General features: G+C 38.7%; 1 protein-coding gene across 6 annotated transcripts in view; it reads right to left on the bottom strand.

The window, feature by feature from the left end:
* Positions 1–12,800, bottom strand: part of Siz (Brefeldin-resistant Arf-GEF family protein schizo) — a 107,558-nt gene that overhangs the window by 18,739 nt on the left and 76,019 nt on the right. For 3 of the 6 annotated variants that reach the window (XM_076307748.1, XM_076307747.1, XM_076307749.1), the window contains exon 3: positions 5,487–5,875. The exons of the other annotated variants lie outside the window; for them this stretch is intronic. In XM_076307748.1, coding sequence (XP_076163863.1) covers positions 5,487–5,674 — 188 coding nt within the window. In that variant the 5' untranslated portion in view covers positions 5,675–5,875. The remainder of the gene's footprint in view (positions 1–5,486; positions 5,876–12,800) is intronic. 6 annotated transcript variants of the gene reach the window in all.

Raw genomic sequence — 12,800 nt, 5'->3', positions numbered from 1 at the left:
GGGACAATGAAGACGGAGAAGGGTTGAAAGAGATAGTCTAGCAGGAGCCACTCGTTCGTTTATACGAAGACAAAACCCTCAGACGTGTAGGCTTCAGGTGGAGTGCATCAGCTGCCACTTGGACACGCGCCATAGAAGCCTCTGCTGTGTTTCCTCTTTTCTTCCCTTTCTCACCGCTTTGCTTCCTTCCTTCCTGGTTCTTTTGCTTTTCTTGCAGCCATGCATGTTCGCGCAACTCTCTCGTGTGGAATAGACGCGACACGGGGTGGGTGGGTGGGTGGGAGTGCACTGCCAGAGATATGTCGTTACAAGCAATTTGAGAAATTGTTGTTTACTGCTGGCGACTCGGGACACTTGCAGAGTTCAGAGGCTACGGAAGTTCCGGAAAGTCCGCCGGTACTGAGGGACCATTGTCGTTTCTCTAGTGTTCGAAAGCACCCTTTTTAGAGGGTTAACGAACTCTGTAGGTTCGTTATTTAGGACTATCGTAGAATTTGTGCGATTTTTGGAATCTCTCGAGTAACTATCGTTTAGGCTTCTATGGATCGATAACTCTTATAGTTCGAGACACTCCTCGAATATAAATTAATACGTTTCATATCCTCCTTGAAGCTCAACTCTTTGACGAGCAAGCTTCTTTCGGCGGTGTATACAAATTTTTGTTACGTGTTTATGTCTCGTCACGTATTTTAATAGTCGTATCAGTGAATAATAGCGTATGTACAAAAATACATACATACTATAATTAATTGAAAAATATATAACATATATATACAGGCAGAGATATGTAAATAAATATAATTACACAGAAAATTATAAAGTGATTTTCTCATCAATGGACCGAAGAGTACTTTGTTATATTTATTATGTTACTTGTTATACTTTTATAGTGAGCACTCCGGGCCTAATCGGAGTCAGATCCTAGTAATTACTATTGTTTGGAGCAACAACGTGGTCGTGATCGCGTTTGAGAAAGGTAGAATAAGATAGTAGAATTTTTATTCGAAATATTTGACTTTGCAAGCAAGATGAAATTACGGGTCCGTTTGGACCCAGGCGAGGTGTCTTCTGCGGTCGCTTAAATCGCTCTGACGCAAAGGTGTTAAGAAGGGTAGAATAAAGTAATGGAAATTTTTATTCCAAATATTAAATATGTATATAATATTATTAATCCCCAAAATATTATATATGCGTATAATATTATTAATCCCAAAAATATTATATATGCATATAATATTATTAATCCTAAAAATATTATATATGCCTATAATATTAAAAAATATTATATATGCCTATAATATTAAAAAGTATTATATATGCCTATAATATTAAGAAATATCATATATGCCTATAATTTAAAAAATATTATATATGACTAAATATTTTTAAAGCCAAAAATATATATGCCTATAATATTTTTAAAGCCAAAAATATTATATATTAATTTTCTGTCAATAATACGAAGGTTAATAATAATCGAATATTTCTTGTCTTCTTTCTTTTTGCTCTCTCCTCGTTAAACGTCGCGTGAGGTTACTCGTAAGCGGGGTGTCGGTTCTTATGCGAGCCGGAAGCGCCGTGTTCCTTCAACGCGAGGTGTTAAAAAACACAGATTAAACCGATAGAATTTTTATTCGAAATATTTGACTTTACAAGCAAAATGAAATTACGAGTCCGTTTGGACCCAGGCGAGGTGTCTTCCGCGGTCGCTTAAATCGCTCTGAAGCAAAGGTGTTAAGAAGGGTGGAATGAAGTAGTAGAAATTTTTATTCATAATATTATGTATGCCTATAATATTAAAAAATATTATATATGCTTGTAGTATTAAATAATATTATATATGCCTATAATATTTTTAAAGTCGAAAATATTATATATTAATCTTCTATCAATTATGCGAAGGTTAATAATGAATATTCATTGTTTTCTTTCTTTTTGCTCTCTCCTCGTTAAACGTCGCGCGAGATTACTCGTAAGCGGGGTGTCGGTTCTTATGCGAGCTGGAAGCGTCGTGTTCCTTCAACGCTAGGTGTTAAAAAACACAGATTAAACCGATAGAATTTTTATTCGAAATATTTGATCTTGCAAGCAAGGTGAAATTACGGTTCCGTACGGCGAGAGGTTAATTTCTTAAGCGATTTCGTCGATGAACTCCACGATGTCCAGATACGAATACTTTTCAGATGAGAACACTAGCGCTGTTCGGCGACATTTAATTCCAACGAGGTTAGGGACCAACGGCCTCAAGAGTCGCTGCTCATCGAAGCCACAGGGACACCGACAAGCCTCTCGTCGTTTTTCGCGAACCCGCGGCTCGTTACGCGCGCCGTGAGATTAACGTCGCGTAATTAAATGGCGCCCGAGTGAATTCGTGCGCGCGCGCTCGCTCGCGCTCGCGCGCACATCGACCCCGCGGTGCTCTCGTTCGTTATAAAAGCACGATTTTCAGACTTTTAGATTTTTTCTTCGTGCCGCGGAAAAGTCGGCGCGCAGACAGGATTTAAAAAGAAGAAGAAGAAAGAAAGAAAAAAAAAAAAAAAAGAAAAAATCCTCTCAGATTGTTTTAAAAGGAAAACGCAATCGCAAAGTGCTCGAGCGGTCGTTTTGTCTAGCAATGACCGCCCGGAGCGTTCGGTGCTGCGAGAACGATGTACAGGGTGTTCTAGAATTACCACCGATGAAAAGATTCAACGAGAGTAGTCTGACGTGAATGGGCAACGAACAATATTGGACTCTTTTTGCGTGTTTTACGAACGGGCAATGGAAACCAGAAAATTGGTAGTTCTAGAAACCGGCCGGGAGAAAATTCGGTTATTAACGGAACCGACGAGACGCTTCGAAATGTTTTATCGATCGCGTTACCTGTGAATGTATGTGGAATAAATACGTGTATAGTGACCGTTACATCGAATTGCCCTTCGACTATAATTAACGTGGTGTCAATTATTGATTACAATTGTTCGATAATCGTCAAAGAAGTACTCCGAATGTCGCAGTTGCTAAGAGAGAAACGAATCGTACGAAAATACACAATTGAGTCGATATTAGAACTAAACGTAAACGTGAATCGTCAATTTGAATCGTTGTCGTAAATTATCACTCTCTCCGTGCAAATAAAATTGAAAAAAAAAAAAAGAAGAAGATCGTAAGGTAACTGTAAACAATGTTATTATTATTCATCGTACCGGGGAATTATTAAACTTACCACGTGTATTTCTAAACCGATTGTTATTAATTGACCACATTTTCTAATTATTCTCGGAGTCCGGCTCTTACGCTAATTAAGCGCTAATTGAACGCCGTGTTCTCACGGAATATTAGAAATTTACTTCACTTCGGTTTCTATCGATTTTTTGTTTTTACTTTGTAACGAAAATAATTTCGCGATTTCGTGTACGGGCTTCCCGAACTTCGACATCGTTTAATAACGTGGTGTTTTTAAGTCGCGAAGAGAAACGTTGCCCTCCGCGCGACGAGGGGCAAAAATGAAAACAAGAAGAAAAAAAAAAGAAAAGAAAAAACCAGGTAAACTCACCGTTCGAGTTGTCGTAAGAAAACGGTCCCAATTAGAGCTGAAAACCTGGGCGCGCGCATGCGTTTGCATTATTCATGCTCTCGTTTCGCTGTTGTACGGACGAAACCACACTGATAACAATGTAGCTCGCTTGAAAAACAAAAAAGGAACCGACACCGCGAGATCCACCTATTCAACGAGCGATTTTCCACCGGTTTTCCTTCGCGCTCGAGATACTCACTCGCGTGCTGGGCGGTAGCAGAAGAGGAAATTACATCGCGCAGCGAAGGGATCGAGCGGTGTCTAACACATTCTCCCGCACCGTTAATAGCAATCAACGGTTGTTAATTGCTCAATGATAATTAGACGGGGCGCCGCGGCTCCAGCGGTAATGGAGTACGCTTTAATAATTCCTTTAATGAATTCGAGACACCGCGCGATGGAAGAGCCAACGAACCACCGCCGTCAACATCGATACTGGTTGCGAAACACGTGGGCGTAAACGCACTTTGTCGCGGTTCGCTTCAATTTCTTACCGTTTCAACGATTACGTGTCTGATGGCATCGAGCGCGACAAGTACGCGCCGAATCAAATGGCCGCTGGAAGCTGGCGGGCTACCCCCTCTCCAACCGCGCGACGCAAGGAGCCTTTAGAGTTTCAGCGACTGTGCGTTCGACAGCAGCGCGCGACATCTGTGTGCGGTGCGCTAACCACACCTGCAGCGTCCGCTTCGACCGACAGGTTATCCCCCACCGTAACGTTCTCGAATAATAATGTAGCGCAGTTCGATCAATTACTCGCAACGGTGTCGTATACACTGATCGATAGAATATTTACGAAAGTAAATATTCTATTTAATAAATCGAATGTCTCGTCTTCTCGAAGACCAAGTTTCCCGAATACGTCTTCGAGTTACGAGAGGAGATGTAGAGTAGAAATCGCGTGGGAACGCGATCTACGCTCGAAAAATGCTCCACTCCCTTTTATGCATATAATTAACGCGAATAAGTTACAGTGGAATCGCTCCAGAAGGGTTCTTCGGATTAAAAATTTCCATAAAATAGCCGGAAGCTGTTTGCGTAACTCGAAGCATGCAGCGCGAGCTCGAAACGACCGTACACCCGGAAGTTACTACAAATTAGGCCATATATTGTTACGAGGCATGAAAAAATAATTATAAAGTTTCGATTACGTTTACGAAATGTTACCGTCTTTTCTTCGATAATGCGAGTCGACGTTTCATAATTTAAGATTCGTGAAAAAAAACAAAATACGCGACTTTGTTGAACTTGGTTCTCAAGAAAAGTAATTTTGAAAATGTATTAGGTTGTTCGGAAAGTCATTTCATTTTCCAAAATGGAGAATATACGATTTAGTAAAATGTTTATGTACTCTAAAAAAATCGTGTTTCATTTTCACCAAAAAAAAAAAAAAAAAAAACGAAATGACTTTCCGAACAACTCAATATTAAACCCGCGTACAATCGTCTAGAAAGTGCTTTGTAGCGTCTCAACTCGGTATAACTTATTGTCATGGTGGGGATAGACGATAACCTTGAGCGGCTAATTGATTTTGGCTCGCACCTTTAACAGAATTTTGTAACCGATTTTCTCGAAAATCAAGCCTCGTACAGAAAAAATTCATTCTACAATTTTAATTCATTTTTAGTCAAGGATTAATCTCAGTGCATCTCTACCATGGTTACCACTGGGTCTTATACATTTAGACTAACAGTCTTTCACACATCTAGTTTAAATAGTTGGAAGCATTGTTTAAATCTTAAGAATTGTGATCTATTTCTTTACTTCTTTAAGAACATTAAACTGAAAGAATCGTTCGAATTATATATATATATATATGGTATATGTACCATCGCTGTTCTATTTTATCAAAGTCGATTCAACCACTGATCCAACGACTAGTTATCGTCAGATCATTCGAATAAGATCATGTAAACAAGCTGATAGATACCGGTTAATGAAGTTTGTGGGCGTGGAATAACCCAACTGCAATCGAGATCTGATGACCTTCTCCTGAACAGTCACCATCCTTGAGCTCCGAGAACTCTGGTGCACCCTGGTGGTCCTTATCACTTGGTAACAGTGGTGCCTTGTTTGGGCGGGCATCCTGTCGCTTCTGGGCTCGATCATCGTGAACATGATTGCTTTCACTGATCACTGTTGAACGGATCACTATCACCGGACGCAGTCTCACTGTTTTCACTTGCGGCTTCGTGGTTCATTTTCATCGCGACGAATAAATCTACATCTGTTTACTCTGCTTATCGCAATACTCTTTGGTTTGTCGGGCAATGTTGCAAGTGTCTTACTATCCGAGGTACATTTCGGTACCCAATAGACCTAAATAAACATAACGGTTGTTCAGAGTTAGGCACTTCCACCCTTTGGATGTTGTAGACGCTTACAGTCGACTAAGCGGTTCAACGCGTGCGGTGAACGTCCATGGGCGTTCCGCAAACACGGCCAACAAACGTAACCGTAACATTTCCGCACAGAGGGTGCTTACCAAGCGAATCTCAACACCCAAAAGGTTCAAAGGATTATTTTTTTTTTTTTTCGGCAAACGAACAGAAAGGGAAATAGAAATGTCCGGCAATTTTATCGTGTATTTCACACCATGTGATAAATGTATAGATTTTAATTTACCATCCAAACTATCAGTAATTGATAAGTTAAATACAACGCACTTGTCTGTCTCGAGAGAATGTAATTTATTCCCTCTGCTCTCCGACAAGAAGATCTAATTCTGGTGTTCAATGTAAGGATCGATGCGGTTTGTCGATAAAATGCAAATATTCGCATCTGGTGTCGATAAAATGTAATTTAACGCTCGCGAGTTAACCGTGAAGAAAGTCGAGGCTGTTCAACGCGGAGTCCTAATTTTCAACGACGCTCTAGTTGCCGATATGATCGACGTTTTATTTACGCTCGTGCGTTTTCCCGGCTCGATCGAGCCCACCGTTTTATATGGGCAAGCGATACGGCACGTTTTCACTCGTTCCTCTTTTCCGGTTAATTGACAACCGATCGCGACTTTCTAATGATACGCGATTCAATATTCATCAGCACGAGTCGAGCCAAATACGTGCGACATTTTCAAAATGGCGCGGATCGAACCGCAGAAAACGAAACTTTTATCATTTGCTTCACTATTATGCGCTCAAATAACCGTTATGCATATATTATTATTGTTATTGTATCGTTTACGTTGCGTAAGTAAAGAAAGTACTGTGCACACACAAGTGCAACAGTGGCAAGACGCAGCTCATTGAAACGTAACTTTTGAAATCCTAACCTACAAATTCCTCGATTTCGTTACCCGGTCGCCATTTTGCTACTTCGCGATTGAATATTCGACCAGACGGTTCTTTCAAGATGCAAGGACACTTCTTGATATTTTTATTCGAAATATTGTCTATTCGTTACGAGATAGTTATCACGGACGACATTTTGATTTCGTCGTTCGGTAATCGAGTTCTACGATTTGTTAGCGCGACACACCGAGACAATTTATCGCGACGATTCCCTGTAATTAACGATATTTTGCAAACCACGCGTAACGTGTGAATTAAAGCCCTTTTTATCTCGCCAACTTAAACACCGGCCGACTCTGTGGAAACATTTCCGCGCGCAATTAGTCCGCGGTTATGATACTTAATTACATTCGGTGCTTCGATAATTACGGTCTCTTTATTATATCCCGTATGTTTGTTATTAATGTTGCAACGATCGTCGTACTGTTATTGCACGCATTTCGTTATTGTATTCCCTTGTTTGTATTTGCACGAAAAGTAAATTCAATATACACGGTTTCTCTGGATACACATGTCGATTAACGTAACGACAACGGTGGTCGTTCATTGTTAAAAAAATAATAAAAGTGGAAATTACTTTTTGTATCTTTAACACGGAATCTTATTGGACAGAGGTGACATTTTAATTTTCAATTTTTGGATGGTCACTTTGAGGTCAACTGAAGAAAACTTCAAGGCTGCGTTTTTCAATCCACCCAATCCTTTAAATGTATATTAAATTAATTTTTTGAATTTGTTTTTCTTTCAGGTTACAGATCATCTAGACGAAAGATTGAATTTACCTTGAAACGAGCTTACGAACATCAATGCGAGAAATAATTAACAATGAACAAGTACGTTGATCAAGTTGTACCCGATCCAAGGTGGACACTTAACGAAATTTTAAAATCGATTTTCTTTAAAACGAAATTTCGCGTGAAAAAATTGCATTCGTCGTGTTTTATTCATTTTTATACGAAAAATTATTGCTCTCTCGAGTTATACCACGAATTTTACCCAGCCCGCATACCGAAAGAAATAAAAGAACAAAAATCGTTCGGTGGTAATTAGTTTATCCTCGTGTAACTAGAACGTGTCAGTGGATACCGTTTGTTCTTCTTTAGCTCAGCGGTATCGAGGACTCACGTACGAAAAAGCTTTGGAATAACAACGAGCGCTCGCTCGTCGATACCTCGCGCGTTTTGACCATTTAACAATCGATAAAAATAATTTGAACTAATTTCAAGTAACACCGCAGCACCTGAGAATACCTTTCTTCGTATATAAAATCATTACTTTGTAATTTTTTCATTAATGGTATACTCTTGTCCACTTATCAGTAGTACAATATTAGGTTAGGTTCTTTTTTTTTAGGTTAGATTTAACAGTAATTTTATTTTTTCAATCTCGCTCTTTACGCGATTATTCAAGTTAATTTTTTGTATTTGCCAGTAGTTTCTTTTCTATTATTTAATTCAATGTATTATTGTTAAGTAGCTTGTATCTGTGCGTAATAAAGACGTATTGTTATAACCATCTGTTACTCGGATACGAAAGTTTGTTACTCCAGCGAAACTATATTTGTAAGTCGTTTAAGAATTCATTTATATTCTACAGAGAAATTAACTCCTCTAGTTTCTCTTCTCTGTTATCTCTTATTTAAATATTATCTAAATTCACCTCTTGCTCAACGAAGAATCTCAAAGAAGAAACATGGGCGGTTGCTAATGGAGATATATAAATATTTCTCGAGTAGAAAAGAAAGTTAAAAAGTACTTTTAAAGAAATCTTGCAGATTCCTCATTTCCGTTCTTGAAATAAAATGGAACTCGAGTCCTATTCAAAAATTGATAGAAAAATAATTCCATTGTATCGAAACGAAGAGCTGAATAATTAATAATGCACACTTTGGATTGCAGAAGATGCAGTTAAGTCTGACAAATAGGTTTCATCTTTTGTTAAATCAAATTTCAGTTTGTAGTTAATCGCGATTCTTAATAATTTTGTGATTAAAACGGTGAACTGGTAGAAACGATGTTCCCATTAAAGAACACTGACCGTTAAAGTGTTAACCGACGTGTACATTTCGATCGTTAATCATGCACCGTTGCTTGAAAAAGCAGGCTGCATTATTATAGAACAATTTCCAACGAATTTAGAAATATCACACTTTGCAAACATTTGCAACGAATCATCGACGAGTGCCCAAAATAAAATTACGATATAAATGTGGAGGAATTAAGAATATACGAGAAAAAAAAAAAAAAAAATAAATGCAATGAAAACTGGTATCGCGTAAATCGAATACCAATCGAATGAAAAACGAATTAATAATCGACAAACGATATCGTCGCCACTTCACTGCATTGCACTTTTTAACATCGTAACTTTCGAACGCCCGTAAAACATTTATACCAATAATTACGAAAGCTGAACGAAACGTTCGGAAAAATTTCATTTATCGCACATATTTTCTGTTACGTAGCATTGCATTACAATAATACGGTAACAGTAATTATCGAGAACAACGATTAGGATCACTCGTAATCACCAACACTCTTTCAACGCCCCCTCGCGCCTCCCTCCCCCACCCACTCCCGCGAAAATTCTTAACGAACAATTCATAACCGATGTTGATCACGTTGCACGATACAAAGAATTTCGATAACGATCGATAATCAACTTTTCAGCTTCGTTTCGCTACGTAAGACGTCGAAATCGCGTTCGTGACACACGTTTATACAACGATCGACGAACGATATTTCGCGTAGACGTCGTTCAATAATGCTTATCGGAGCGTAGAAGCTGATATCCATCGCGGTACGGAGGAAATAACGAGGGAAGTACCTCGACATATCGCCGCACACGTTGATTCGCTAGCGTCAAGCACGGTACTGTTTGCCGTTAGCTTCGATACCATAATGGAACTGTCAAAGTCAAACGAAAGGTGGAGCAGAGGCCTCCCACCGGTGATTTCAACGCGTGTATAGCGTAGTATTCCTGGCGGCGTTCTACCGTTGGAGAATAGAGGTCAATTTGCACAGGAGGAATTCCGACGTTCGTTGCAGAAATTGAGCTCTGAATTTTTTACATCGAAACTCGACAGACTTCCGATACGAGATACTTTTTAAATTATGTTCAAGTATCGTAAGGTAATTTCTACGATAACAGTATTTTTCATACATCAACGTTCATCGATACGAGATAGTTTTAGAACAGTGTTCGAACACTTTGAGGCAATTTCTTCGATGAGTACTAGATTTTTACATAAGTACCTACGCGTCTTGTACGATTTTATCTCCTGGTGCATTTGCTTGCCGAAGAAGTTACGAAAAAGAACAATATCGGGTTGTTCGGAAAGTCATTTTTTTTTTGTGTGAAATTTTCACGATTCTTTTAGAGTGTATGAACATTTCATTAAATTATACATTCTCCATTTTGGAAAACGAAATTACTTCCCGAACAATGTATATATGATACTGTTCTATTGAGAGAAAATAGGGACTGTTGTTCCGATGAAGAAATGTTTGGTAATCGAATAAAAGAATTGAGAAACTTATATAATAAGTTAACTTATTACGGTACCGTAGCTTTCTACGTGCTCGTTTGCTTCGTTTTTTATTTATTTCATATTTATTTATCCGCGACTCTTTACTGTACAATAAAGGCGTTTAATGATAATCAGTTATGAAAATAATATACCAAATCGTTCGATCGGAACCTGTTCGTTTAACCGCGTTGCAATAATAAACGAATCTCTCTTCGAATATTTGAAGTAATTTTGCACTCGTGAGATTTTCACGCGTAAATCGAATCCGAGCTTCGTTTTTCATTGAAAGTTTGCTTACCGCTACCTCGAGACATCGATGACAAATAGTAACGTATACGAGAGGAGAATAAAATTCACTTTTGTTGCTCTGTAAAACTGTGTTCAATCGTCGCGTTCTCTTCTCGTCGACGAATTTTCAATTTTCTCCGAACGTCGAGCGATCCGCGACCATAAGTTTGATTTCGTCCGTAAAATTCTATCACGCTATCTTGCAAAAAGAAATCTATTTTTATGCGTTGTTGATGGCGCGTGAAAGTGTTCACTGTTCAAAGAAACGAATCGACGAAACGATTCCCGGCGAACAGACGCGACTTCTCGCGTTGGGGGAGCTTATGGTGATCGTATGGCTCGAAAATATTTTTCACGAGACACTCGTTAGTCTAACCCAGACCAGCAACTGAACTGAGGATAGAAAAATTACCGTTCCGCTAACCGGTGTTGCACTTTCACGTATGTTAATGGGTCGCGATAACGATTTCGCGTTTACGCGAAAGGGCGTTCCGACAAATTAACCGTTTCGACACCGAATACACGTTTTTAAGGTGGCTCGTGAGATTGGTAGACTTGAAACATGAGACGATATTCCGAGCTGGAGATACTCTGAACGTTTCAAAAGCCAATTACGTATGTCGATTGGTTAATCTTAGTTTTTCTCCTATAACGTGTCTATGTACACGTTTCTTCTTTGTTACGTAATGGGTACTTTGTTTGTTTTTCTTATTCTATGAAATAAATAATAGCGTGATTGAAAATACTAATGGTATCGCACTTGCGGTACACTACCTCGTTAAGCGGTGGAATCCTTACCTCGATAACCGAACCGGAGTTGTTTTAGCATTGTTATTCTACCTTGTTCGATTCTCCTCATTGGACTTGACGATAATTTCAATACAAACGTGAAGTCTGCTATACTTTGATGTTGCTCAACCTTGTTAACCCTTTGTCGTCACTTTTGATAAAGGGCTTCGATCCGTTTATAAACGAATGATAGTAATTGTGTATCAATATTCTATATATAAGACGTTCGGGAGAAACTTGTTCATTGCTATTAAAATTTATTCGAATATCCCGCGATTGTTACGAATAATGAACACCAACATTGAAAGGAAAATAACCAGAGACTTATTGTAGTTGGAGTCGTTCTCGACTCACGTCGATACTTCACCAATTTGTATCCTTTGTTTCTTCACTTTTTCTTGCAAATTTAGTGTAGTGTAAAGTAGATCGTCGTTCGATTATTTAACACTGACGTACAAACGGTTTCGTCATTGTGCGCGTTATCGTTCTCGAGACGAAGAGTCCCGTCAGCGAGACCAATGACTCCGACACAGTATACGAAGGGTTAACAAGGTTAAGCAACATCAAAGTACAGCAAACTTTACGTTTGCATCGAAGTTATAGATTGTTCAAAGATATCGGAATATACAGTCCAATGAGGAGAATCGAACAAGGTAGAGTAACAATGCTAAAACAACTCCGGTTCGGTTATCGAGGTAAGGATTCCACCGCTTAACGAGGTAGTGTACCGCAAGTACGATACCATTAGTATTTTTAATCACGCTATTATTTATTAGTTTGATTCGAAATTCTGAGCAATATGGACGTAAGAATTTTCCAAAATGTTCCAAAATTTTCCAAAATGTTTCAAAATTTTCCAAAATGTTCCAAAATGTTCCAAAATGTTTCAAAATGTTCCAAAATTTTCCAAAATGTTTCAAAATGTTCCAAAATTTTCTGAAATGTTCCAAAATGTTCCAAAATGTTCCAAAATGTTCCAAAATTTTCTAAAATTTTCCAAAATGTTCCAAAATGTTCCAAAATTTTCCAAAATGTTCCAAAACGTTCCAAAATGTTCAAAAATGATCGAAAATGTTCCAAAATATTCCAAAACGTTCGAAAATGTACCAAAATGTTTCAAAATGTTCCAAAACGTTCGAAAATGTTCCAAAATTGTATTCCATCGCGGATCATTTTCACCAACGACTCGGCCAATTTGAAATTCTTACGGTGCGCTACTTCTCTTCTCGGCGATGTTACGAATAACTCGCGTAGCTGCGTTCACGCCTGCGTAACTACGTTACGAGGATACCTGTACACAGATCGGGCTGCAGATACACACGCGTATCGTGTGGTCGGGGCGTCG

The sequence above is a fragment of the Ptiloglossa arizonensis genome, chromosome 3, assembly GCF_051014685.1.
Source record: "Ptiloglossa arizonensis isolate GNS036 chromosome 3, iyPtiAriz1_principal, whole genome shotgun sequence".
NCBI classification, from domain to species: Eukaryota; Metazoa; Arthropoda; class Insecta; order Hymenoptera; family Colletidae; genus Ptiloglossa; species Ptiloglossa arizonensis.
This window is presented reverse-complemented; position numbering and strand designations above follow the sequence as displayed.